Here is a 26,094-nt window from a genome sequence, read left to right as displayed (position 1 = left end):
ACGTTTCAAATTCAAATCTACTCATTTTGCAATGAAGCCTATGAACATACTCTGTGATTAATTACTGAATGAATGTTATTAACATAGAGCATTTTTTCATTTATAAGCATTTCCTGTCAAAACACACATTTCACTTCCAATCAAGTTTTGTTTTTCAGCCCCATTTGCCATCTTCCTAGCATGCTCTGGGTCAAAAATAATTGCAGTTGTTTGATTGTTTGACCTTTTGCCAGTTTCATTTACATGGTTGCTGTTGATTTTGTTGTCACATTTAGTAGATTCATGATGTCAGGATGCATTTACTCATCTTAAAATGATCAATTATTTGATCGTTCCCTTGTCGGGTACCTAATTATGTTGCATGTTACTGTATTTAATGAGTGTTAGTTTCATTACAAGTGCTCATGCCATGCTGTCAGTAGTTTAAACCAATAATCACTTTGCTCTCCATGATGTATTTCTCATAGAAATAATGACAGGAAGTACACAGTGTTGATCAAGTTAAAACCATTTAAATGAAATGTCTGCTTTTCATAAAATTACTCTTTCTAAGCAAATTTAAACTGCACAGGTGGCACAGAATCAATTCTGTAGTGGCATTTAGGCAGTTTTACACAGACCATTTCATGCTGCTCAGGGGTGGAATAAATGCTTTTACACAACAACTGCACCTTAATACAGTACTTTGATTCTAGGTCCTGAGGTGGGTCGGAGTAGGCATAATTTAGTTTAGACTTCTATGCTGCATTGTGTATTCTCAAAAACAAAATTGAGCAGGCAGAGAGCAACCTTGACTTGACTGTTTAAAGATGCCTTTAGCTGTGTAAAGACTACTTTAGAGTTACTTAATATATATTTTTCTGTTATTTAAAATATTAAACTGATATTTAGTTGCCATCTGTAAGCATGTTGGTTCTTTTAATTAACATATTAACATATATATATATATATTATTTACTTATTTTTAAGTAGCTAATCTGAAGTTTATTGATTTTGAGCGGCTATTATTTTTACAGTTAATGATGTAGCGAACACACGAAATTGGTAAGGGTTTCATTTAGCCTTTGCATTGTCCACTAAAGGAGGAAGGCAGTGGGCTGAAGGTCTCCCAACATAAGCAAATTGCCAATAAATTATGTTCTCTGCTGGGAGGGTGAGGGAAGAGACTGAATCGCTGATTCAAGAGCGGGAGAGAGAGGGCGAGCGAGAAAGAGAGAAAGAGAGAGAGTACTGTACGTGGATCGGACTGTCTAGCACCGGCCCGCACGCGCCTGTCTATTTCCTCTTTCAGTGGTGTGGTGCACACGCGATTCACTACTTTAGTCTAGACAAGGGATTGCTTTTTGTTTCGGAGGCGGCATCTCTTGTTTTCCTTCAGCGCGCGCTTGATGTGGATTAAATCACTCTCCAAACATCAATCTCGTTTCAGAGCGGATCAGCACCTTGGACAGCGGATGCCAGAGGTACAGTCTGCTGAACGGTCTGTTCGGATGAGGGAGGGTTTCCTGTCAAAATCATGAATTACCCGTTGTGCAATGAGCTGTGGCGAACACATAAGGCGCGTTGTGCTTCTTAAATTAATATCAACTTAATTGAACTGACTGCATGAAGGACAATTAGTTAATGGCTGGCTAAGTACATGTGTGGATAAAAGAAAAGTATTGTGATTTATGCCGGCGCTTCTAATGGGGTAGAGTTTATAGTGCAGTTTCTATCGCTAAAGTATCCGTTCATGAATTCATGGGACTGCTAGCGCTTTTAGCTAACTAATGGGATATTGGGTGCTTGAGCACCGGCCCCTTTGCCCTTTGGTGAACAAAGTGCTCTTTTGTCAAAGCAAAATTTCCTCAAACTTCTTTTTTGTCATAACATACCCTTTCGTGAATGCCTGCCCATGCCCAATCTAAATATTAGTAAAATTTCTGAATAATAATTTAGCCGTAAATAAAATAACCCACATGATCACCTTTCACCTGACGACGACGACTACCTCATCCGACAGGGACGATTTGTCACGCCGCACGCGCATTTTTTAATTGCCAGAGGATATTTTCAACAAGCTGGTAAGAGGTGTTTCATTCTCAGCGAAGTGATTTTGATGTTTATTTACTTATTATTATTTTACAAGAACGATGTGTTGTGAGAACATGCAGATATCTTGTTTATATTGCTGTGTGTAGCCTGTAGTGTAGAAGTAACGTTAGCATGCTGTTTGAGGGAGAAACGTTTCACAGGCATCGAGGGCAGAGGCGTCATGCCCATTCAAAGATTTCTGAGCCAAGAGGATTTTAAATGCAGCTTCCAAACCGAGTAATATTTTTTATATATTTTATACAATCACAGTGGTGTGATTAGATAGTTCAGTGCACAGCATCAGCTTCTAAATTCAAATCTGCGTTCGCTGGCTGGCGCTGAACCAGAGACAGACGCGTTTGTACAACTATTCATGATAACCAATCAGAAACGATTCTGTTGCGCGTATGAATGCAATGGCCAATCAGAGACATGCAGAAGAGTCATCACTGAAACGCGGTGTTTTGTTCACTTGCTCGCTGGCTGAATTATTTAGCGAATTCTCTCATCAGAAACAACAAAAAGTGCAGATGTGCGTACGAATGTAATATAAAGTGCTTCAGTGATTTTAATGGGAGTTTTTCAGAGTGCCTGAACTCTGGCTAGACTGAATGAAAATGTTCTTTAATAATGTAAATGTTCTTTACTCTTTGTAAAATGAAAGTGTTAAAATAAGTAACTTACAATATTTGCAATATTGCAAATTCAGTTGTATTAAAAATATTTTATGGCATGATATGGCACTTAAGTAGTACTCACTTAAGTCGGGTTTTTATGTGTAGTTAATAGATTACATTACTTTTCCATTTATTGATCAAATAACAATCTATAAAGGTGCAAAACGCGTTTACTTACACATGTTTGAGAATCGAGATATTTCCTGATATATTAAGCATGTTTGGAATTGTTTTGAATAAAAAGAAAAAATAGATAAATAAAACATAAACCTATATCAGTTGTACAGTGCTTTCGTAGCACGACTTATAGCTACCCCCTCCCCCCCCCTGGTCTTTTATTTTATTTGACTAAACTATTATTATATAACAGTATTTTTGTTAACACGTAGAGTGCCTTAAAAATAATTATCACAACACTGGTAAGGCTTATTCAGATTTTCCCATTCTCTGAATTATCATTATGAAAATAAAAACAATTCAGAAATGAATTAAAATATAATTATATTTTAAATGTGACTCAAATATTTTTTTTTCTACAATAGCAACAGTGTTTACAACAGCAAGACCACTTTAGCCTGTAAACTCAACTTTCCAGAGAGATATTATTGAGTTTACAGGCTAAAGTGGTCTTGCAGTGTGAAGGATATGAATAACACTTGTAGCCTGTCATTTGTTTACATTGCAAAGGTGTTCAATTTTAGACAACTAAAACAGTAATAATAATATTAATCACTATATTCCAGTGTATCAGTATTTTAATGTTTCGTATCAATATTTAAGGTGGACTTATTGATTAGGTGCAAGAGTTGTAGTGATTGTTAAAATAATAGATTGATGCTGAAATAGTAAATTGAACCTTGTTCCTAGATGGACAGAGAGTGGAAAGTAATAGATCAGATGAGGAGATGGAGATAGAGGAAGAAAAAGAGGGACATGTAGAGGCACAAGTGACAGAAAGAGAGCAGGAAACAGCAAGCCATGAGACAGAGGCTGGTGAGAAAGAGGAAAATGTAGAGGCACAGGCATTTTCTATAGATTTTACTATAACAGCTGTTCTTAATTATTCTGTAGAACAGAGAAGAAAAAGCCATCAGGTTGGGACAATTTAAGACATTTTAGTTTCTAACCCCAGAGTTATTATTAGGTGGAAAGAAAATATTTTTTTTTTACTTTTAAACTTAAAATTTTCTTTTCTAATCTGTTTCTTTTTCAAAACTGCATCACAGCATTTGCTGCCGTATCAATACATAATCATCCATATTGATACACAAATCAGCAAGGAATGCATCACAATATATTGCTGTATTGATATTTTGAACAGCGCTATTTAAAGTCTTGTTCCATGTGCCCCTTTTATACTTTGAGCACCTGCCCCTCCAAAGGTCTCTGCATGGCCCTGTCCGTCATTGATAGATTAAATAATTCTAACATCACAGTTATTCTAACCGAACGAACTGCATGCCCCTCTCAGCAGATCCTTGTTAACAAATTGAATTATTTGTTCATTACGTTCGTACACGAAAGAATTTCCATGTTCACTTGTGATCGAGTCAGTTTTTGAAGGCAGGAAAAGCTACCACGATTCATTCGCTTAAAAGATTCATTAAAAACCGTGATTCTATCCATGAGGGAAACCCACTGGCCAGTCTCCACACTACATCTTCATTAAGGGAGCAATATTTCTCTTAGCCTTTCAAACAATGGCCGTGAGGTGTGCTTCTGTTTTTATTGACTGAATATCATTGTAGTACATCCCAAGGGTTTAAAGGGGGTTTACAAAGGACTCGTCCATCCGTTTCCACTTACAGTACTGGCTCAGAGCCCGCGGGCATTTGTCACGCGCGCTGCAGTGTGTTCTGAGGTAAGCCAAGAGGCGCCCCACGTGACACATAAACAACCTGAGGGATCCTCGAACCCTTTCACCTCTGGACCATGCATGCACTATTATCGGTAGCCTTGAATATAAGGTGGGTTTATTTAAAGGCACATACATTATACCTTATAGTCCTACAAAAATGCCCTTAAACATATTTTACTGTTATTGCAAAGGGGAAAAAAAATAAAAATAAAAAGGTACAGGTAAATTAACACATAGAGTAGGTCACGTACAAAATATCAAACCATTGTTTTGGCTAATCTACACATTGAAACCAACACACAGTACAAAAACATTACTCAAAAGCGAAAATGTGTGTATTTGGACTTTGACTCAAAACATATAGTTAGGTATTCTTCAATATTCAATTCAGACAGCATCCCTGCCTTAGAACTGCTCTCCTCTGAATGCTCTATGAAATTTTTAAGTCTTCTTGTCTGTTGGTCGATGTTTGTTGATTATGCTTTGTCACTTAATGATTTCCTTCCCGTCAGTCTCATTACTGAGTGATAGAGTCTTTGAGAGAAATAAATATGTCATCTGATTAATATTTGTTTTACAGTGATTATGTATCTGTGCCTGTCACATTGGATGTTTTATGTAGTCACTGAACACATACAAATTAGTAAGTTGCTCTAGTGATTTACAGTCATTTATGCAGGAAAGAAATAATATAAAATGACAAACCCAAATCAGTTACATTTGTAGATTGGGATTTATTAATTTTTAATCAGAAATTGATTGGATTATGCAGATTGGTTGTTATATTCCAGAACATATCCAGGTTATCGGAGGATTGAAGTTAAAAAGTTATTATGACAAAAGATTCTGAAGATAAACCGGAATATTTTTTTTTTTTTTTTTAGATAATGTGCAGAGATCATCTGTTCACAATTAAACAAGAAAAGAAAGTAAATACGGTTAATTTCATGATGACTTTAAGTGACCTCTCATATTGTTCTGATCAGGGCACTCAGAATTGTTGCAGGCAAAGCAGGCACTTATACTTTATCTCATTTCCTGTGCCTATAAACTTAACTGGGTTTTCAGAGTGTCACACACCTTCCATTGTCCATTATCAGGACATTAGTCGGTATGACTGGTACATCCTTACCCTTCTGCCAGCAGGCCACGGAAGCTCCACCTGCATGTTTCCAATCTCCCCCGGGGTTTCATAAGTGTGACATGACCGCCTCCATTTGCAGGCAGACAGGCTAACTGCCTCCCTGCCAGTCCAAACCCCCCGCTGGCTAATTACTGACACAATGTCAGCACGGACAGCTGGCAAGGCCATTTTGTGAAGTGAAGCATTTGACTGGGGTTGGCTGGAAGGAGGCCTTTCCTCTGAGTTTTGCATCTGTAGGAGGCCTGGATTCTGGCATCAAACAATGCAGCAGTGCCCATGAGGCAACTTGCTGAATGCACAGCCCGTCAGCGCTGTGGAATGATGGTTAAGACAACTGGTTGTGCTTATTAGAGATAGTTGGATTGCTCTAAAGTGTGTGTTGTAATATGCTGGAACTTTTAAGGGGTAGCTGTCATTCTAGATCATTAACTATATCAGAATCAGAACTGAGTTTATCTGCCATATAAGCTTCTTCTTAGAAGAAAGGTTGTTGGTAAGGTGCTCCCAAGGCAACAGTAAACCCACACAATTCCAATAAACAGTTTATGTAGTGCTGAAGTACAGGAGATAAATGTTTAATATCATGTTCAGAATTTATAAGCAGAGTGCATGCCATATATGTTACAGTAGATAAAAAGCACATAAACTAAATATCACAAATTAATAAATGCATAATGTGAAAGTATGTGGAACTTTATATATCATCAGCCTTGATACAGATGGTTGGCTGTATTATTACCCTAAAATCTGCTTTTAAAGAAATAGTTCACCCAAAAATAAAAATTTGCTATAAATGAACTCACCCACAGGTCATCTAAGATGTAGGTGAGTTTATTTGTTAATTTGGGTATATTTTGCATGACATCAATGGATCTTCTGCTGTGAATGGGTGCCATCAGAATGAGAGTCCAAACAGCTGATTAAAACATCACAATAATCCACAGGATTCCAGTTCATCAACTGACATCTTGTGAGGAGAAAAGCTGTGAAAAGTCCATTACTAAGGCATTTGAACAAGTTTAAAAAGTAAATCTCTATCCTCTCACATCCAAATCTACCAACATATTTGTTTAGAACTATTTTGGACTGTTTTCACACGTAAATGGTGCTTGATCTGTGCACATTTCTCTCCTTATTCAGATGATGACTTTTTCACTGGAGAAAGCAATAGGTGAGTACATTTTCTGCAATTTTTTTATTTTTTGGGTGAATTCCTTTTAACAAATTTGTCACTTTGAAAACATGCCAGATGTTGCAGTGTCCCATCAATAAGTTCTACTGCAGAATGCTATTAAACACAATAAATGATTTGAGATCTGGTGGAAATTACACTCTGGTGAAATGTTCATGAATGGCAAAGAATAATGAAGAATTCTGTACAAAGTCTAGAAATATTACTTTGAATTAAAGTTGCAGTCAAAATTTACATAATTTCTATAATAAGCGAGTACACCATAAATCCATTTTTGAAACTGTGTTTTAAGTTTGTCCTGAATTATTACGGTACATCTATAATAAGTGTTTATATTCAGACTTCGAGTAGGTACTGATGCGGAGTAGCCCATTACCTCGCCATAGACATAAACAGAAAGAAGTAGCTCAGGCTACAGTGTTCTTCTGCAAGATGCATGCAGTTCTGTTTATTAACCGCTAGAGTGCCAAGAGTTACAGACTGCAGCTTTAAGGATACCTAAAATGCTAGTAATGAAATTAGCTATTAAGCATTTACTAAGAAGATTGACAGCACTTATACAAGTAATTTAAGCACTCAAATACAATTGGTCCAGTGTGCAAACACAAGATGCGTCCATTCAGGCTCATGGTCAATAGAATATACTTTGAGGGGCTTGCATGCTCAGTTGTGCCAGCTCCTCTGTGAGTGCTTGAAAAGTTTTTTTTTTATTTTATTTTTTTTATAGTTTTAAGCAAGTTTACTTATAAAAGTCCACAGGGCCAAAAGTACCAAAAGTGGATGAAATGTCTATGTAAAGTGCTTGGGCTGAATTAATTGCTGAAGTGTAATACTTAGTGTTAGGGGTTTAATAAGGTCCCCAAACTGAGTTTTTGCAAGCACTGTAATCAATAGCATTAGTCTAAACCCCCAAAAATGTACTCTGCCCAATTTTAGCGTGAGTAATTCATTGTCCCAACTGAACATTAGTTCCCATGACAACCTAGTCATCTATTAGTTCTCTGGCATTGTGACTGCGGTACAGTAGCCAACATGCTTTCACATGACAAATGTTGTAAAGCAAATAGAGTTCTTTTAGTGTGCAAGATGTCTTTTTAGAGCTCCGCTTTCACTTGCTTTTGTGCCGTGTGCTCTGTGAATGAACATATTCTGCTGTGACAGATATATTAGTCAGGTTTGGTCCTCTTCCCTGATGCTGGATGACAGTTCATAACACTTTCTTCCTTAGAAATATCAGACAGTGAAATCAACTTGGGAATCCACATGGCCTGAAATACTCTTACCATCTAGACTGATTTTGTTCTACTTAAAAAATTCAGCATGACACTTTGTCTTGCTATACTGAGCACTGTACTGAGTCGTCCTTTCAGAGTCACCTAAAATATAGCTATTATAGTTTTTACACCTGAATGGAGAGTGGCTATGTCATGTTTCTGTTGTTCTACCTGGACAGGATAGTGCAGCCCTTCCATAAGAGCAGCATAAGGACAGAGACCTCTGAGTCTCAGAGCAGCAAGAGCTTAAGAGCACATGGGGCCCGAATTGAATCACCTTTCAGAAAGAGAGAGGGAAAAATAAAGTGAGTCAGAGAGAGAGACAGAGGCAGCAAAGATAACATATATTTGCCACAATGTGTGATTGCACTGGTTACTGCCTCTTTTGTAACAGATTTTGAGCTCTGAGTCGTTCCATTTTGTTGCCTCTCAGTGAAGCAAGCATAAAATTGGTGAGGCTTGTGTAGCCAAGAGTCTGTTTCTAAGCTTACTGAGATCAATTCAATTATTTTTTTCCTAAATGTTGGAAAGTGGGGTAAAACTTTAGTATAGGGACCAATTCTCACTATTAACTTGTTGCTTATTAGCATGCCTATTATTAACATATTGCCGGTTTATTAGTACTTATAAAGCACAAATTCTGCATCACCACAATCTACATCCCTAATCCTAGACAGTACCTAAACTACTACCTTACTAAGTATTAATAAGCAGCAAATTAGGAGTTAATTGAGACAACAGTCCTAATTAATTGTTTGTTAATGGTGAGAATTGGACCTTAAAATAAAGTGTGACCGAATTGGGTTGCAATGTTTATAATATAATATAATATCATTATTTACTGTAATTCTTTGTAAAACTAACAAGTGTACCTGAGACCAACATAACATTAGAGGATAACAAATGTAATACATTACAAATAAAAAATAAGTAAATCTGCTTATCTATATTCCGTGGTTATGATCCTTTATTCAAGAACAAATTATGATTTTTAAAGGGATAGGTCAACCAAAAACTAAAATTTTATAAAATACTCCTGCTCGTGTGTTTCAAACCCAGCATGACTTTCTTCTGTTGAACACAAACGGAAATTATGTATATCCATACAATAAAAGTGAATGGTGACTACAGCGGTCAAGCAAGATTTTTAGTAAATAATAATGAAAATGTTTGATTGTTTCTCACATATGGCTTCAGATGGCTTGAAATACAGTGTTTGAGTTACATTGACCACTTTTATGATGCTGTTATTGTTTTTTTGTCACTTGTAGAGCTTTGCAGCCCATGGTCCCAATTCACTTACATTGTATGGAAAAGAGCAGCATGAACATTCTTTTAAACATCTCCTTTTGTGTGCTACTGAAAAAAGAAAGTCATATATCACGACTTCAGGTTGAGAAAAGTATGTGCTTATATGCATTAGGTTTTTAATAATTAATCCTTAATGTCATTACACATAACTTGCCCTGATGTGATTTAATAAAATATGATGCACCTAAAGCAGTTCTGTTTGCTTAGCCACCTGCTTAGGCAAATATCATGAACATAATTAAAAAACTTTTTATTAGACCCTACGGCAAGAAATGTAAATGTGAACCAGAGTTGAGGTGAAGTAAATGACAGAATGTTTTTGGATTTTAACTAGCGGCCTTAAAGGTCACATGGATTTTCCTCAGTCACTGTGGGCCATATCAGTTTCTACTCTTTCAGCTTTACACAATCCTAGTCCTCCGTCTCTCTTTAACGTGTTTAAGCTGTTGTGTTGCAAACACCTTGGGTTGCTCAAAGCTCCAGCTCTCATGTGAACAGAGTAGAAGAGGCACAAGAGTGGAAGAGTAGAGATACTCTCTTCTCCTTCTTAGCACAGCACTGGGGACAGTTATGTCACACTGAGATAAAGAATCTCATGGACGTGAGAAGACTCCCAATGCCCAGTCTGCCAAAGTTCTGCAGTTTAAAGCCTCCCTGTCATCTTTAACCAGAATGACATAAATAGTAAGTGCAGAGCTTTCTGGGTCTCGCCTCTTGCCTTTGCCTGATTCTGTGGCTGAGATTCCCATGGGAATGACTGAGACAGTGGAACAATGCAGCTGAGAAATTAAAAGATAAATCCTGCCAGTGAGACAGGCTCTGCATTCTAATATCTAATATCTATTCTAATATCTCAGAATGAAGTTGTAAAGAAGCCTCTCCACCGTATGTGATTTTGAGCTTGATTTACTATTCTGGGCAAGATACAGCTATTAAGGGAATAGTTCATCATCATCCCATCATCATTTACTCATCCTCATGTTGTATGTATGACTTTCTTTCTTTTGTGGAACACATTTTATTAACCAGAATGTCTAGGCTGAGCTCCAAAAAAAGAAAAGACAAAACAGTATATTTCAAGTCTTTTTAATCATTCTTAGTATTTATTTATTTATTTTTACATTAGGGGGGCATTTACATGACCCTGTTTTAAACTACATACAGGATTAAAAATTTTTTTTTAAGATTTATTTTTGGCATTTATTTGCTTTATTTTGTTAGGACAGTAAAGTGAAGTGGGAGAAAGAGAGGCGGTGGGATCAGAAAAGGTCTGCAAGCTGGAACTCAGAATGCCTGAAGCACAACGGTGGTATAGCACTGACAATATGGAAAGCTTTTTAAGCGTTTTTGTCATTTATTTACATAACAATGTAATTTGTGGGCACCTAAAATCACAAACTTTTGAAAATGGGCTTCAAAGTGCACATTTTTGGAAAGCATGCCATTATCATTTTTATGTAAACAATAAAAACGTGAATTTGTGAAAACGGTGACCATGCACGTACATATTACATGTTCAGTCTATAGGTATGTGTGCAAACGACTAGTGTTTCTTTACAAAGAACGTAATACCATATTTAATATTTTTTTCAGTATAAATTAATTTCCATGAAATCTTTCTTTGTATTCTAAGATAGGGGTCCCTCACAAAGGGATAAACATATTTGGTGGCACCATTTTATATTTGATATTTACATTTATACACCATTTTTCCTGGGGCAAAAGCCTGATCAAAATACTGCTGTGACTCAGTGAATCTATACCATAATCTATTCTCTATATCAACTTGAGAATCATTTTCTTCATACAATATTTCAGCAATCTGGCAATTCTTTTTTTCTGTTTAGAATCAGATGACAGATACACAAATAAATCACTCTTTTAAACTAATCAGTCAGTGGGTTTTCAAAAAGGTCTAAAATTGTTGTGATTCAGTTTAATTCATTAAGACATTTCACTCACACACTGGATCATTTGCTGTGGTTTTTCACAACAGAATAGTAAACACTCTGTACACTGTATTGAACTCCTCTGTACTGCAGGTAAAGATTTATACATCCAAAACAGTATTAAAAGAGTATCAAAATGTGGGCCCCTGGTTGGTATTAAAGCTTCAAAACCCCTGGTTTAGGAGACTTTAAAAGCAGAAAACAAAAGAGAATTTATACGTGAGAGAGATACAGATTGGGCAAGGAATGACCTAAGAATACTTTGTAACAATGAAGTGATGTTAGAATTATTCGAGTGGAGTGTCAAGAAGAACAATTTGCAAAGGAAAGAAGTAGAGAAAAATATCAGAGAGAGAAGTGAGATAAGAACAAAGTAGGACAGCTATAGTACTTAAAAGGAAGTGTCCTGAAAATCTGAGAATTAAATAAAGTTTTACATCTTTCACTATGAAAGTAGCCTGATCTCCACAGGATTCTACTTTAGAATAATAATTTGTGGGGGTTTTTGTGATAAGTTTTTGTGAGCCTCTTAGCACCAAAGAAAACGCAACACGTATATATGCTTTCCTTTTTCACAGAGTAACACACAGCAAAAAAGGCAGCTTAAGAGAGGTGCTTGTGATTGGTGTTCCCACTTCCAGTGAAATGAAATGGCAGTGTTCAAAGAGACAAATCAATAGGTTAAGGGGTAAATGCTAAGTTGAGAAGAAAAACAACTGTTTTTGACAAAAAAGCATGGACTCAAAAGCTGTCACTGGAAGCCATTATTTTGCAGGGCTGCATTCAAACTTTTTGGCTCTTTACATTTACATGTAGAAAGTTTCAAGTACTTTATGAATAATTGTTATAAAAAGACACATTTTATGTTTTCTATTTAAAAAAAAAAAAAGACAAATCCTTTGGTTTGGTTAAATAGTGTGAAATGTCTTTTTCTGATATTGCTTTTAGAGACTACCTTTGGGATTTAAAGTAATTTTAGTTAATTAACCCTGTCTTGTGATGTTGAACCTCTGATTCTTTGGAGTGCTGCACCATAATGATGACAATTGCTTTAGGGCTTGCTATTTTGTTGCTAATATGTGGTTACTAAGTCAAAAAGGCCATTCCTGAATCTCTGTGATATTCTGATTCCTACATATGACAAATCCAGTCCCCCAAAACGTCCCCCAAAACGTTATATGTTTCTCTTGTCACTTCAGACATTTGTTACTATTTGATCATAAGTGCCATGCGAAGTGGACATCACTGGATATTCACCATGATTCCAGTGAGGACTGGAGTTGAAAACCGCTGGTCTAAGCCTGTGTAGCAATTAGAAAACAATTTTAGATTCAATTAGTGTCACACCCCTGGACTGTTTGTTGTGTTTTCTTTCCCCATGAGCTTTGTGTGACCTAGTTTCTGTCTGTAGTTCATTATGTCATTTGGTTCAGGTGTGTCTAGTTTAATTATCTTCATTTGCCAACCTACTTGTGTTCTGTTCACTGTTGGCTGTTCGGTCTACTACAGTACATCCCTATGTGTGTCGCCTGTCTGTTCTGTCCTGGATTTACCCTTGTGGGGTTTTATTAAAGACTTTTTGCATTTTATCTTCATTTTCTTTATGTGTTTGTCTCACCGTAGTGTCACAATTAGATTCTGTTTCATAGCAACTTAAAAATAAAAAATGAGGTGAGAAAAGAGATCTCAGAAATTCTTTCTATCCTTAATGTTGTTAATTATATAGGCCAGTGTGTTGTGATAGAAACTGCTAACTTACATTTTGAACTATGCGTGTTGAATGTTTCTGATTCACTAAAAAGAATTGGTCATTTGTTCATGAATCGGACTACAATGTTGTGTTTTGTTTATTCAGGCAGCCCACGTGGACAACTCATTGAAAGACATTTCTTGATGATCTTATGCTTTGAAAAGACTTGTTATTGCATCACATTAAACACAGACTGTGAACTCATTCACAACATAGGTAAAATATTATTTTTTTTATAATGGCGCTACAGCTTTTTGCTGCTGAAAACAGTGCCAGGCTGGGAAAAAAGTTGCAGTACAAAAGTTTTCAACATTGATAATAATAAGAAATGTTTTTTGAGCACCACATCCTATCAAAATGATTTCTGAGGGATCATGTGACACTGGTGAAGACTGAAATAATGATGCTACAAATTCAGCTTTGCCATTACAGGAATAAATTACATTGTAAAATACAATAAAATTGAAAACAATTGTAATTATTTCACAATATTACTATTTTTAATCAATTAAGTGCACAAAAATCTTACTGACAGCAAACTTTAAAGTTTGTGGAAAGTCTGGTCACCTATGGTGCTTTTCCACTGTGTGGTACAACACAACACAGCACGGCTCGGCCCAATTTGCGTTTCCACTGCAGTGTTAAAAAGTTGCGCTCGTCCAAAAAGGCTACATTCAATCCTTCGTTGGCTGTGCTGATTTAAACCTAGCGGTTGTGTTTGTGTTGCAAGTTCAGTGACGCAGGTAGTGACGATTCTCTCTGGCGAATCAGTGATCATCAGAGTTTACACATCGTGTTTTGGTAACAGTACGGTTCACTTGGAACCTCAACCGAGGTGGTACTAGAAAAAGTGCCAGGTACTGTATCCAGTGGAAAAAAATCCCAAAAGTGAACCATACTGTACCGAACCATACTGTGCCATACCATGAGGTGGAAAAGCACCACTAGAAACATAATGTAGTAACCAAAATAGTACTGGTTTGCCTACAGTACTTTCTGTTTAACTGTTTTACATGAATAAGTATTATTAAGTATCCATGTGCAGGTTGTTGCCTTCTGTGTAACACAAGGGGCTCTATCATACACCCGGCGCAATGTGGCGCTGGGTGCAAGTGTTTTTTGCTAGTTTCAGCCTCATAATTTTTACATCCTGACCCACGCTGTTTAAATAGCAAATGCATTTGTGCCCATTTGTGCGGTCATGGGTGTGCTGGTCTGAAAACGAGGTTGCCTCAAAATAGCAATGTGCCAACAATGCGCCTGAACACACCTCGTTTTCAGACCAGCATGCCCATGACCGCACAAATGGGGTAGTTTTTGGTATATAAAGAGCATGTTAGTATAGGCAGGTTCACAACACGCATACACTCTGCTTATTACACACATAGCGACGCGCGTCAGCACACAAACGTGCCAAATATTACAAATTAAAGGATTACAATGTAAAAGATTATTATTGTGTAGGCTACATAAATATAAAAATGCCTATATGTCATAATGGATAGTCATTGCATCAGAATTAGGTTACCTATTTGCTCGCGTATGAGCAGATCCGTTTCCTCTCTGGAGATGCAATCTGTCTTTGCACTTGAAAATGTCATGTGTAAATAGGAAATTTGCCATGGCGCAAGCACAACTGGCTCTTACAGGGAATGGGAGATGAGACTTTGATTGGTTTATTGCATGTTATTCCCAAAACACACCCATTACTCATTAAGAGAATAGGGACAACTTTTTTAGACAATTTTTTCCTGTTGTTAAACTAGCAAAAGTGGACTCGGACATGCCCTAAGTGCACCTGCGCCATGCACTTTAGACCTTGCACTTAGATCGTTAAAATAGGGCCCAGTATTGTAAAGTCTGTTTGCCTTTCACACTCTGCACAACCACTCCGCTCCTGCTGAGAGTATATGCTAATGCAGGCTTTCTATGATCTTCTCATCTCTCACTGCATCTCTTTTCCAATACCTTCCCATTCTTCCCTGTGCCAGCAGATGCTGCAAGGTCAACCATCCTAAGGCACGATGGAGACTGTCAGACAGCCCTGAACAGCACCCGGGGGAGGTCTTACTTTGATTATTTAGACTGATGACAAGCATTTGGTGGTTAAAGCATGGAAAGGGATTCAACACGGCATCACGTCGTCTGTTTCTAGGCTGTTGAGAGGGCTTTGAACATGCAACAGTAGTAAGAAGCACCCCTAAGGATCCCCCTCTCAGAGCCAGTCATCACAGATCCTGTTACTGCATGCTTCATAGGGATAAAGCAGCTTTTATCGTGGCCACAGAGACGAGAGGAAGTGAGAAAAGTGGAAGTGAGGCATTTAAAGGACAGAATGAGCGAGGTCACAGCAAAAAGAGGGAAGCAGGAGTAATGCTTGGGGCATATACCCGACAGAAGTAATGTACTCTCTTTTGCAGTCTTCTGTGTTTGAATGTGCAATATATTGAAAGCTCTAGGCACTCTGTGCCAAGTTGGAAACTCACTGATCTGAGATTCTTTTGTATTTTCTTCTTGTGCACAGTAGTTGAGCTCAAAATATCACATGCATCCGGCTTTTGGTGGCAGTTGGCATGTTTTTGCTTTTTTTCACTCTTAAGAGTCACTCTTGATTTTTCTTTGGCCTTGTACACAAATTGATGTGTGATTGATCTTGTTCTGTACAAACAGTTACTCCCAAAAATTTGCAGCGTCTACCTACCTGAATTTTCTATGGTGATAGAAAGCAACATAAACTAACATTTATAATGTTACAAAAGATATCTATTTCCAAAAATGCTGGCATGGCGGATCAGGAGGTTCAGGAGGCCACAGTGGATCCTCCATGGCCTTGGCAGGTATATGACCCCCCCAAAATAATGTCCTTGGGGAAATCTAGGAATCCTGGGGGACGCTCAGGAAGAGTGGGCTCTGGTGGGTGCTCTGCAGGAATGGGGATGGCTAACACAGGGTTCTCAGGAGACGAAGGAGAGCTGGATGGGACCAGCGGAGGCGAAGGAGACTTAGGAGACAATGGAGGGCTGGATGGTTGCCGTTATTTTGCCAAGTAAGACATGTTCCTGGATCAACATCTTTTGATGATCCTGCATCAACATTATTGTCCAAAAATATAGACTTAACCCAATCCCTACCCCTAAACCTAACCCTACCCATAATTTATTCCTAAAATCAGTGGGAAATGATAGCTGATTAACAAGGGTGTAGAAGCACCTAACCCTGATTGTAAGCCTAAAACAGAATTTTTCTGAAAAGTTATATTTCGATTCTGATTGGTTAATTGGAAAGTTGTTTCAGGATCAACAAGGATGTTGATCCAGGAACATGTTGTATTTGGCGAAATCACGCTCGACAGGGCTGGACGGGACCAGCGGAGGCGAAGGAGACGAAGGAGGGCTGGACGGAACACAGAGCTCTGGGGCCTGCAGCCGACACTGGGCTTAACGGGGGATCAGGAGCCCTTCCTGGGCTTAACAGGGGGTCAGGAGCCCTTCCGGCTCTTAATGGGGGATCAGGAGCCCTTCCTGGGCTTAACTGGGGGTCAGGGAAGCGCTTACTGCGGGCTTGCCACATTAATCACTTGCCACATTAATCACTTGACTGCTGAGAGGCCGGCGCTCCTGGGCTGAGGACTCCAGTGGAGCTTTGGAGGACTGCGGGGAATTTTGGGTTAGGCATGCGGTAGGAGGCGTTGGAGTGGTATGTGGAGGTTCTCTGTGTGGGGTGAGCTGGGGAGACGCTGCGCATTCCTGCTGGAGTTGGATGACGAGGCTTGGGAAGTTTCCTTACTTCCAAATCAGAACTATTTAAGAATAGCACGAGATTAATCAGCTCGATCAAAGGAAAAATCACCCATCAGAAGATCACAGTGGATTATTTCATCATCCAACCATAGCAGGAAGCACGCACCTACAGTGGTGTAGTGCCAGCTCACCCGGTTAGAGAGCTTGAGGAAACCCTTCACATATAGCTTCAACCTGAGACCGTCCTGCCTCAAACCCCACAGCACTTCCTCAGCTGTAGTCATCGTGGTGTGTTTTTCAGTTACAGTTGGTGAACGAAATGACAATTAGGAGTTAAAGTAAAACTAGGTCACAGGTGAACTGAAAGCACAATGAAAATCAGACCAAAAACTAAACATAACCCTAACTGCATCAAATAATCCTGAAAAATCATGGTTTCCACAAAAATATTAAGCTGCATATTAGATCAGCATTTTAGAATCACGTGACACTAAGACTGGAGTAATGGCTGCTGAAAATTCAGTTTTGCCATCTTTGAACTTTTCCCAAAAATGTAAGAAAGTAATACCTGTACAAAATTTTTTAGCTGCACCTCAGCTGGGTTAAATTAAAGCTGGGGTTTTCTGCAAAAAAAACATTGTCATTTTGTCAAAATATCATTTTAAAATTACCTCAATTCTCAGAGATCCCCAAACGGTTCGCGTGAAGCTGTTCAAAAGATTAAGTTTCCTTAAACCCCACCTTTTGGTAGCATACTGTGTTCTGATTGGTCAACTGACAGTTTTGATTGGTTGTTCCGCATGTACGTGTTGTAAAACGAAATGGCCATAGCTCACCTTCGGATATTTTTAGATAGGGTATTATTACAGTACATAAATACCATGGCATTAATTTTGCCTTATCAATATGAGCCAGAATCTGAAGAGGAAACAGACGAAGTCGTTCAACCGGCCACACAATTAAATCAACGAATTGACCAGGACGTTTGACTAAGGACCCATACTCATGTAAGCACGTACATAACCAAACTGAGCACACAACTTCACGGTAAACAATGCGTTAGCATTAACATATAGTGCTTGCGCGACATACTGATAAGACGCTCGGGAGAAAACAAACACATAACTTCATAATCATACTTACAGGTTGTGATTCGGAGATGCTTGTTGGTCCAAATAAAGTTGATAATGAACCCTCTTTTATGGCCAAACGCTTTGAAAATCCCGCCTTGAACTCACCGAGATTAGAAAAGCAGTCATCAGTGAAATGTTGTGAACACAACAAAAGGGATTTGTTGTACTGCTCTGGTATTGTGGTAAAAATGAATTTTAGCCATTGGTTCTTCTGATCTTCATTCTTTGGCAGTGAAAATAAAACAAACTTGCCTTTACAATTAAAAACACACTGTCTCCTCGACATGATCCTATCACACCAACTACTAACCAGAGCGTCTGTGTGGGGGGTGGGGCAGGTCAGAGTTTTGTTTCTCCCAAGACGGTAGGCGGAGATTATTATGCAAAGTGTTCTCGTTACGTACAAAGAGATGGGCAAAAGATTTGAAATCTATAACGACTTGTTTTAGCGATTCAGAGTCGACTCCTTACTTTAGAAGCCAATAACTTTATAAATCGTGTACTTTTTGGTTTAATTACTTTGCACATTGTTTACACTGATGAACAGCTACATCATACACTGTAATACAGGTAATTTTTGATTTCCCACCTGTGTGGCTCTTTAACATCAAATGGAACATGAACTGATGTTGCACTAAAATAGCCCAAACCCATAGAGGGGTTTTGCGTCCTCATTTGGGAAGTGCATGTGGCCTCTTTGTCTTAAAGGATGGGTCTTGGCCTGTCTCTGGGCAGAGACAAGATAGCGTTATGAGTCTGTGTTGCTGAGCTCAGACTGCTCTTGCTGAGATAGCTCCACGGGGAGCTCTTCCTCATTGCAGCTGCCAGGCTGGATGAACATGTTGATATGATTACTGGAGAGGCCTTCAGGCCGTCAAGCTCTCTATCTGATTCTGCTGAGCCCTGTTTCCTCCCCTCCGGTCCTGTCTGTTCCTGACTGACCTACTCACAGAGTCCATTCACTGTGCCAATGATACGTACATGGTCACATGGGGGGAAAATTACAGAGGAAATCAATGTCAAGAACATGTCTGGGACATCTTTCATCCTCAATATCAAAAAGAAAGAAACAAGAAATATTGTAAGCCAGCAAGATTTTTTTAATACATTTTGACATTATTTTCAAGATATTTAAGCAAGTTTCCATGGAAAGTTTTTCAGATTTAATAAGAATAAAAAGAAGAAGAAACAAGGAGAAAAAGAAAGATGCAGCTTATAAAAATTATTTTTGGAAAATTGTAAAAATAGTTTTAATTTTTGTTTTTTTTAGTAACAAAAATAAGAATAAAATAATGTATAATTATTATATTATTATTATTCAAATATATATTTTTTTAAGTATAAAGGGGTCCAGGGACTGCCAGGGGGGGAAAAGGGAAAAGAAAAATACATTTATATAATGACAGATAAGATAAAAAATGTCAACTTAAAGTAAATATTTTACTATTTTATAACATTTTTCTATTTCAGAGTAAAAAAAAAAAAATTTACATGAAAATATGCTTTCTTGAAACATTGCCGGTTGTCCTCCCCACATCTTAGTATTTGTTTTATTTGTTTTGTGTTTTAAACACAATTTAAATATAAAATTAAAAGGTATTTAATATAAATATAATAACAAGAATGTAAATCCTGGAGTAAAAATCAATAATTCATATGCATTATGGTAATTATATGAAAATGATGACCAATATGATTTTGTGGGCGCTTTTAAAATAAAATAAAATAAAATCTCTTTCCTAAAATAGGCCTCATTTTTCCTAATAAGCAAATTTACATCCTGTTGTTTTGTTTTTGATGTGAAATGTGACCTGGACTTGTTTTTGTGAGATTCACCCAACTAAAGCAGAATGCAAGCTCATTCATTACCTTACAAAGCCCCTCTCAGATTTTCAGACACTCGCCATTTTAATTAAGTGAATGAGGGGGAGGAATGCAGTGGAAAGAGGGAGAGAGGTCAATCAATGAGTAGAAGAGTTGAAAGAGAGTATGAAACAGCCCTGGAGAGGATTCCAAAGAGATGGAGGAGGATGATAGACCTGGCTCATGAGGGCTGGGGATGATGGACCAGATGAAGGCCGGGAGATACAAACTCAGGTCCTATGTGACAGATGTAGCATTCTTATAAAATCTATAAGAGTCATTATCTATAAGAAATACTAAGTGCTGAATCAATTTCTGTTAGAATCACTTTTTATAAGAATAACTGACTGTTGAATCGATTCATATAATGATTAGTTGACTCTCTTTTCATACTCACAGAGAAGATGTGGCATTTTCACAGAAAACACAAATGTGCAGAGAATGTTCAAACAGCAGTCTGTGTTTATGTTTTGAAATAGCAGGCCATATATCCATGTGTGTCCACAGAAAGGGCTTCAGAAAACTAGGGTCCTTCTGATCTCACAGTCTTTTGCTGTAATAACACCAAGATGAAAAGAGGGAAAGAGCATGAAATCCTCCACTTCAAGGCAAGTTGGAGCACAGAGGCTCTTTTTTTATTTTTCATTACTGAGCGGAAATAAGAGTCACACTCATTATTGTTTCCTTTTATTGGGGGTCTTGGACTGACAGATGCCTGTTACCACAGCAACACAGCAACTTCTATGCAGTATGTATGTATATACAGTATATACAGTATATCCAGCCCCTCACTGTTTGCTGAGCTGTCTGTGAATGTGTGACAGAGCCACAGGCTTCTGCCGGCTTTTAAATAAACTACTTTGTTTTTCTGTTTGTTAAGTATGCATGAGAAATGAAATATTAAGCATCTTTAAAACTTACTTTCGAAAATATCTTTCGGGGAAGCTTGTTGTGTGCTCATTGAAAATTAATAAAGTGTCTCCAGCTCGATGCTGAATGCAAATCAACCCATGTTTAAACTTTTTAATAAAGTTTGTCCATGCTTTCTCTGCTAAGCTTGTTTGGAAGTCACTAGATCTGTGTCAGCCTGGGAATCAGAGGTGTAAACAACTAGTGAAGATGCTAGAAAGCTTGGATTGAAAATGACGGGCCTGTCATGACATATTTACTTTAACTGTTAAATAATAGCTCTCTTTCCCTCTATTTTTAATTTTATTTTTTTAATTTTTTTTTTTTCATTTTTGGGGGGGTTCATCATGGTAATAAATGCACTTAATTGTCATGAGAATGCATTTTATAAAAATGCATTATTTTATTTTATTTCAGATGTTTCTCCTAAATTTCCTTTAAAGAAATAAACATTTTATGCAACAAAATTAAAATTAAAGTAATGAGTATTTGGAGGGAAAATGCACTTAATTGTCATGAAAATAATGTCACAGTGCAAAAATCTTATAGACTATAGACTTCAATGTCTTTAATTAGATAGCTTGCTTTATTTTATTTTATTTTTATCTTGTCTCCTACAATTCTCCTAAAAGAAAAAAAAATAGAACTGAAATCTCTGCAAACTTATCTTGATTTGTTTGATAAAGATGCTGAGATCTTCTGAAAACAGTGAAAATGTATGTGAGATCAGTCTGGTCTTTTTTTCAGAAGACACATCTGAGAAGCCGAAATGTCTTCAATTGTGCATCATTTATTCCCCTTGCTTTCTAGGAGAAACAACTGAGATATTATGGAGATTTCATTTATAGGGGTTATAGCTGCAATGCAGCAAATTCATGTGCAATTTATGTTCTGTGGAACTGTGTTGCATTTTGAAGCCATTAGCAAACATAGAGTACTGCCTGGAATGCTTTGCCTTATGGGCTTCTGTGAGTGTGAGTGTCTAAGGTTTGTCTGCTTCACAGGAGGGAAATATTTCTCATGTGTGTATTGATTGGGCTGATGAGCTCGCTCCCTACTGCTCCAGACACTTATTTGCTCCCATGTGTTTTGCCACTTTAATTAAACTCTTGATTTAATGCTCTCACTCCATTGCTCTCTTCATTTACAGTACAGTACATTGGGAGAGGATGTGCTTGTGTGTCTGAGAAGCAAGACCAGCTATGTAAAATCCAGAACATCTACCAAAAACCCTGAACTGCCATAAGACAATAAATAGTGTTTGTTATTGTTGCATTTTTATAATCCTTAATATCCCTTGTAATTTGACTTTATATTGAACAATTGTGACTTTGTTTTTAATAATAGTGACTTTATATTCCACATAGCGACCTTATCTCTCGAAGTTGCAACTTTTTTTCTTTTAATTGCAAATTTATATCTCCCAGTTTGACTTTATATTTCACAACTTCACTTATCTCAAAATTACCTTTTTTATTACTTTTTTTTACTCTTAGGCAGAAACAGACTTCTTATAGAGCCCTAGGATAGAAACTCAATTATATCAAATCAAACAGAAAAGTACTTAAAACATAGATTTAAATTACAGCAAATGGAGCAAATTAGAATTTTATCGTTTCCTAAATGAAAAAGTAGGAAAATAAATGAAAATCATATAAAAAGCAGAAGGTCATGTTAAAATAATTAAACATGAATAGTCTACCTAATTCATATGTATATTTGTAAGTACATGTTGAAACTGTTGAAGCAAAAAACATTAAAAAGAAAATAGAATCCACAAATCATGCTTTATGTAATGCATTTAAGTCTCAATCTGTGGTTCTCTCCAAAACAAATAGCTCAATCTTCCACTCAGCTACACATTCTGAAACTGAACAGATGAGAGAAGTTCACAAGGTCAAAGAGTCAGAAATGAAAATCTGTGCGCTAGAATAGAAAAGAAAGGGAGAAGAAGGAGGCTGGAAGTGATGTAGAGGCACACTGCATAACCAAATTCTGTTCTGAGTAGTATAACAGAGCAGTCATATTGAAAGAACAGACAAATTAAGTTACTGCACATGTCAGAAACAAGACTGTTAATACTGTTATATGTATTTATTTATTTTGTGGGATTTGAAAATGAAACATGATTTAAACTGGGGTCGCTCAATAATGTGTCACAGGGCAATTTATCTGCACATGTCCATCAGGTCCCATCCCTACTTTACATAATGTTTCAGATGTGGTATTGATCCACTGCACAATTTACACTGAAAAGAGCCAGAACTCCTATCCAAAGCTAAAAGCATTGATAAATGCAGGTAAAATTATGAGTGCGGAAACAGCAGAATACACAATGCAAGATATACTGCCACATGCACTCTATATTTTTCTTCAACATCCATTAGTTCTCCATGTATTTCTCTCAGTGTACTGATTTATTGTGTAAGATTGAAAGATCTCTTTGAGATAGAAATCAATCACTTGAGAAGATTGTGAGCAAATTGTCTCAATGTTTGCTTCCATACTGTATATATCAAACATGAGCAGCATTGACGTGAAGTAACTAGAAATAGATTGTGAAAGTCTGCTGTGTTAGTGGTGCACAAAATGTTGCTGTGATTGGAATTTCATACAACAGACAGTAGATCAACACTAATCTGTTTAATCTAATTTATGTGTTGTTCCCTAATATTCCATCTGAAATCTAGTCACGATAACATCCAGATTGTGACCCGTGAGCTTAGTCCTAATAAGAACACAGTGCAGTCGGGAATATTTTCTTTATCTTAGATGCCAGCATTTCAATGTTATGCATTTCTTTTACACTTTGTGCCTACTGTGCATACTAAAACATGCAAAGAATCAGCAGAAATTTTTTTTTTTTTTATTGTCATTCATATCAAGTCACCTCACACCTAGATATCAGAGTCAGTGCACATCCAGTAATATCTCGCTTTCCAGAAATCCGAGGGTTCCCTGCTGCGTTAGACTCATCATCACTTATTATTACTTTCTCAATAGAAACCGTTGCTATGGAAGCTGGTGACTCAGAACTATAGGAATATTAGGGAATTATATTCAAGCAGCTGAAACTCTCATGTCTAAGTATGGATACTGCTGCATAGCGAGATCTTGCTTACAGAACCCCTACAAATAAAAGAGGAATTTCAGTTTAAAGTATTCAGAAGTGTTCAAGAGAACTTGAGAAATGAAGTAAGGGGGGAAAATATCCTGAGATCATAATTCAGGCTACATTGCACCAGCTCATGAGCTTGATGCACTGTAAGTGACTAAATGCTTACTTTTACACACAAAAAGTATTCCTTTTTTGATATTTAACCATGGCAAATTCAGTGTCCTTCAAAACAGCTAAGGCCTAGTCAACATAAAAGGCTTTTTAAAGGAAGGTGAAATCAACCCAAGGACTCATGGGATGGTTAGTTACAAAATATTGTGCTAAATTACCACAGTGACCCCTAGTGTTTTGTTTTAAAGCTTCATCAGCTGGAACAATGTCAAAAACATTCTCTGAAGAGAACAAATTTTTCTTTCTTTAATTCACAGGCGCTCAAAGCCGGCAAAGCAGAAAGAGAGCTGTGACCACCCATTCCGTCTTCACGACTGACAAGTGCGCTCCGCTCCGATGCAGGAGTGAGAGACAGCGACAAGAGACCAGCACAGAATCCAGCAATGCTGTTTATATGGGTCAGCTGACACAGACAAGCAGGCCCATGTCGGTAAGGTCAGGAAGTCGACACAATCTGGCTCAGCAGTGGATAAAAATACAGATATATCAAGGTCACGTCGTATCAAAGCGATATTGACACACCAAAACTAGTGTGGAGGCCATGTGAAGCTCGAAATGCGGTAAAGAGCAGCCATTGGACTGTGTGGAGCTTTGCTGAACAGGCTCCTCAGTCACCAGCATCAATGGACAACAGTTTGCTCACCATGAACTAACCTTGCTATTTTTGACGGGTATAATTTGTTCGTTTTTCACTTTGATAAACAGACAGCACCATGGTTCTGCCACCACCAGACAAGCGGCATGTGTGTTTAACCACCATTGTGATCATGACCAGCATGGCCTTCATGGATGCCTACCTTGTGGAGCAGAACCAGGGCCCACGCAAAATTGGGGTCTGCATCATTGTCTTGGTTGGAGATATTTGCTTTCTTATAGTCCTGCGATACGTGGCAGTATGGGTTGGTGCTGAGGTGAGGACTGCGAAGCGTGGCTATGCCATGATCCTCTGGTTCCTCTACATATTTGTTCTGGAGATCAAGCTGTACTTTGTCTTCCAGAACTACAAAGCCGACCGTAAAAGTCTGGAGACAGTAGCTCGGAAGGCATTGACTTTGTTGCTATCGGTGTGCGTACCTGGACTCTACCTCGTCCTGGTCGCGCTCGACAGTATGGAGTATGTAAGAACCTTCCGGAAGAAGGAGGACATGCGGGGTCGACTCTTTTGGGTGGCACTTGACCTTCTGGATGTCCTGGACATCCAGGCTAACCTTTGGGAGCCTCAAAGGACAGGTCTGCCCATCTGGGCCGAAGGTCTGATGTTCTTCTACTGCTACATCCTGTTGCTTATCCTTCCTTGCGTTTCTCTGAGCGAGATCAGCGTGCAGGGGGAGCATGTGTCACCTCAGAAGATGATGCTCTACCCAGTCCTCAGCTTGGTGACCATCAATATTGTCACCATCCTCATTAGAGGCGTCAACATGGTGCTGTTCCAAGACAGCAGAGTCTCGACCATCTTCATAGGGAAGAACGTTGTTGCCATTGCCACTAAGGCCTGCACCTTTCTGGAGTACAGGCGACAAGTAAAGGAGTTCCCCCCACAAGATACAGCCGGGATTGCCATGGAGATACAGCAGAACTCTGTGCCACACAATCAAACTCTACCAAACGCCACGACCACCCTCCCAGAAGAGCCCTCACCGGTCCGTGAGGTCATTGACACGTGACCAGAGCTGACAAAAACTTAAAAAGCCTTTAGTGTTAAGTGGTAAAGAAGACAACCTTCATGAGTTCAGACTGGCACATGATGAAGTATCCTTCTGGTCTCTTTACTACTGAGCAAGGAGTTCAGCCCTTAGAATACTATTTTGGAAAAAAAATTTTAAAGTCCTACTCATCTAAGCTGAGTGTTCAAAGACCATTGATGCTCAGATGCACAAATGGTGGCTCACTAAATCCTGATTTTAACCAGATTTTGTAATTTCAAGCAACTGT

The 26,094-nt window shown here is 38.0% G+C and overlaps 1 protein-coding gene across 3 annotated transcripts; it reads left to right on the top strand.

Moving 5' to 3' along the window:
- Positions 1-1,342: 1,342 nt before the first annotated feature.
- On the top strand, positions 1,343-25,925 carry LOC132112896 (transmembrane protein 121). 3 transcript variants are annotated; one of them, XM_059520616.1, is made up of 3 exons: positions 1,355-1,463; positions 6,893-6,923; positions 24,420-25,925. In XM_059520616.1, the coding sequence occupies exon 3, from the start codon at positions 24,876-24,878 to the stop codon at positions 25,824-25,826; it is 951 nt and encodes a 316-aa protein (XP_059376599.1). In that variant the 5' UTR covers positions 1,355-1,463; positions 6,893-6,923; positions 24,420-24,875; the 3' UTR covers positions 25,827-25,925. The 3 variants fall into 3 exon arrangements, with proteins under 3 accessions (XP_059376598.1, XP_059376599.1, XP_059376600.1); XM_059520615.1 differs by lacking the exon at positions 6,893-6,923 and having other exon boundaries at positions 1,343-1,463; XM_059520617.1 differs by lacking the exons at positions 1,355-1,463; positions 6,893-6,923 and adding an exon at positions 20,575-20,716.
- The last annotated feature ends 169 nt before the right edge of the window (positions 25,926-26,094 follow it).

Source organism: Carassius carassius, chromosome 32 (assembly GCF_963082965.1).
Source record: "Carassius carassius chromosome 32, fCarCar2.1, whole genome shotgun sequence".
NCBI classification, from domain to species: Eukaryota; Metazoa; Chordata; class Actinopteri; order Cypriniformes; family Cyprinidae; genus Carassius; species Carassius carassius.
This window is presented reverse-complemented; position numbering and strand designations above follow the sequence as displayed.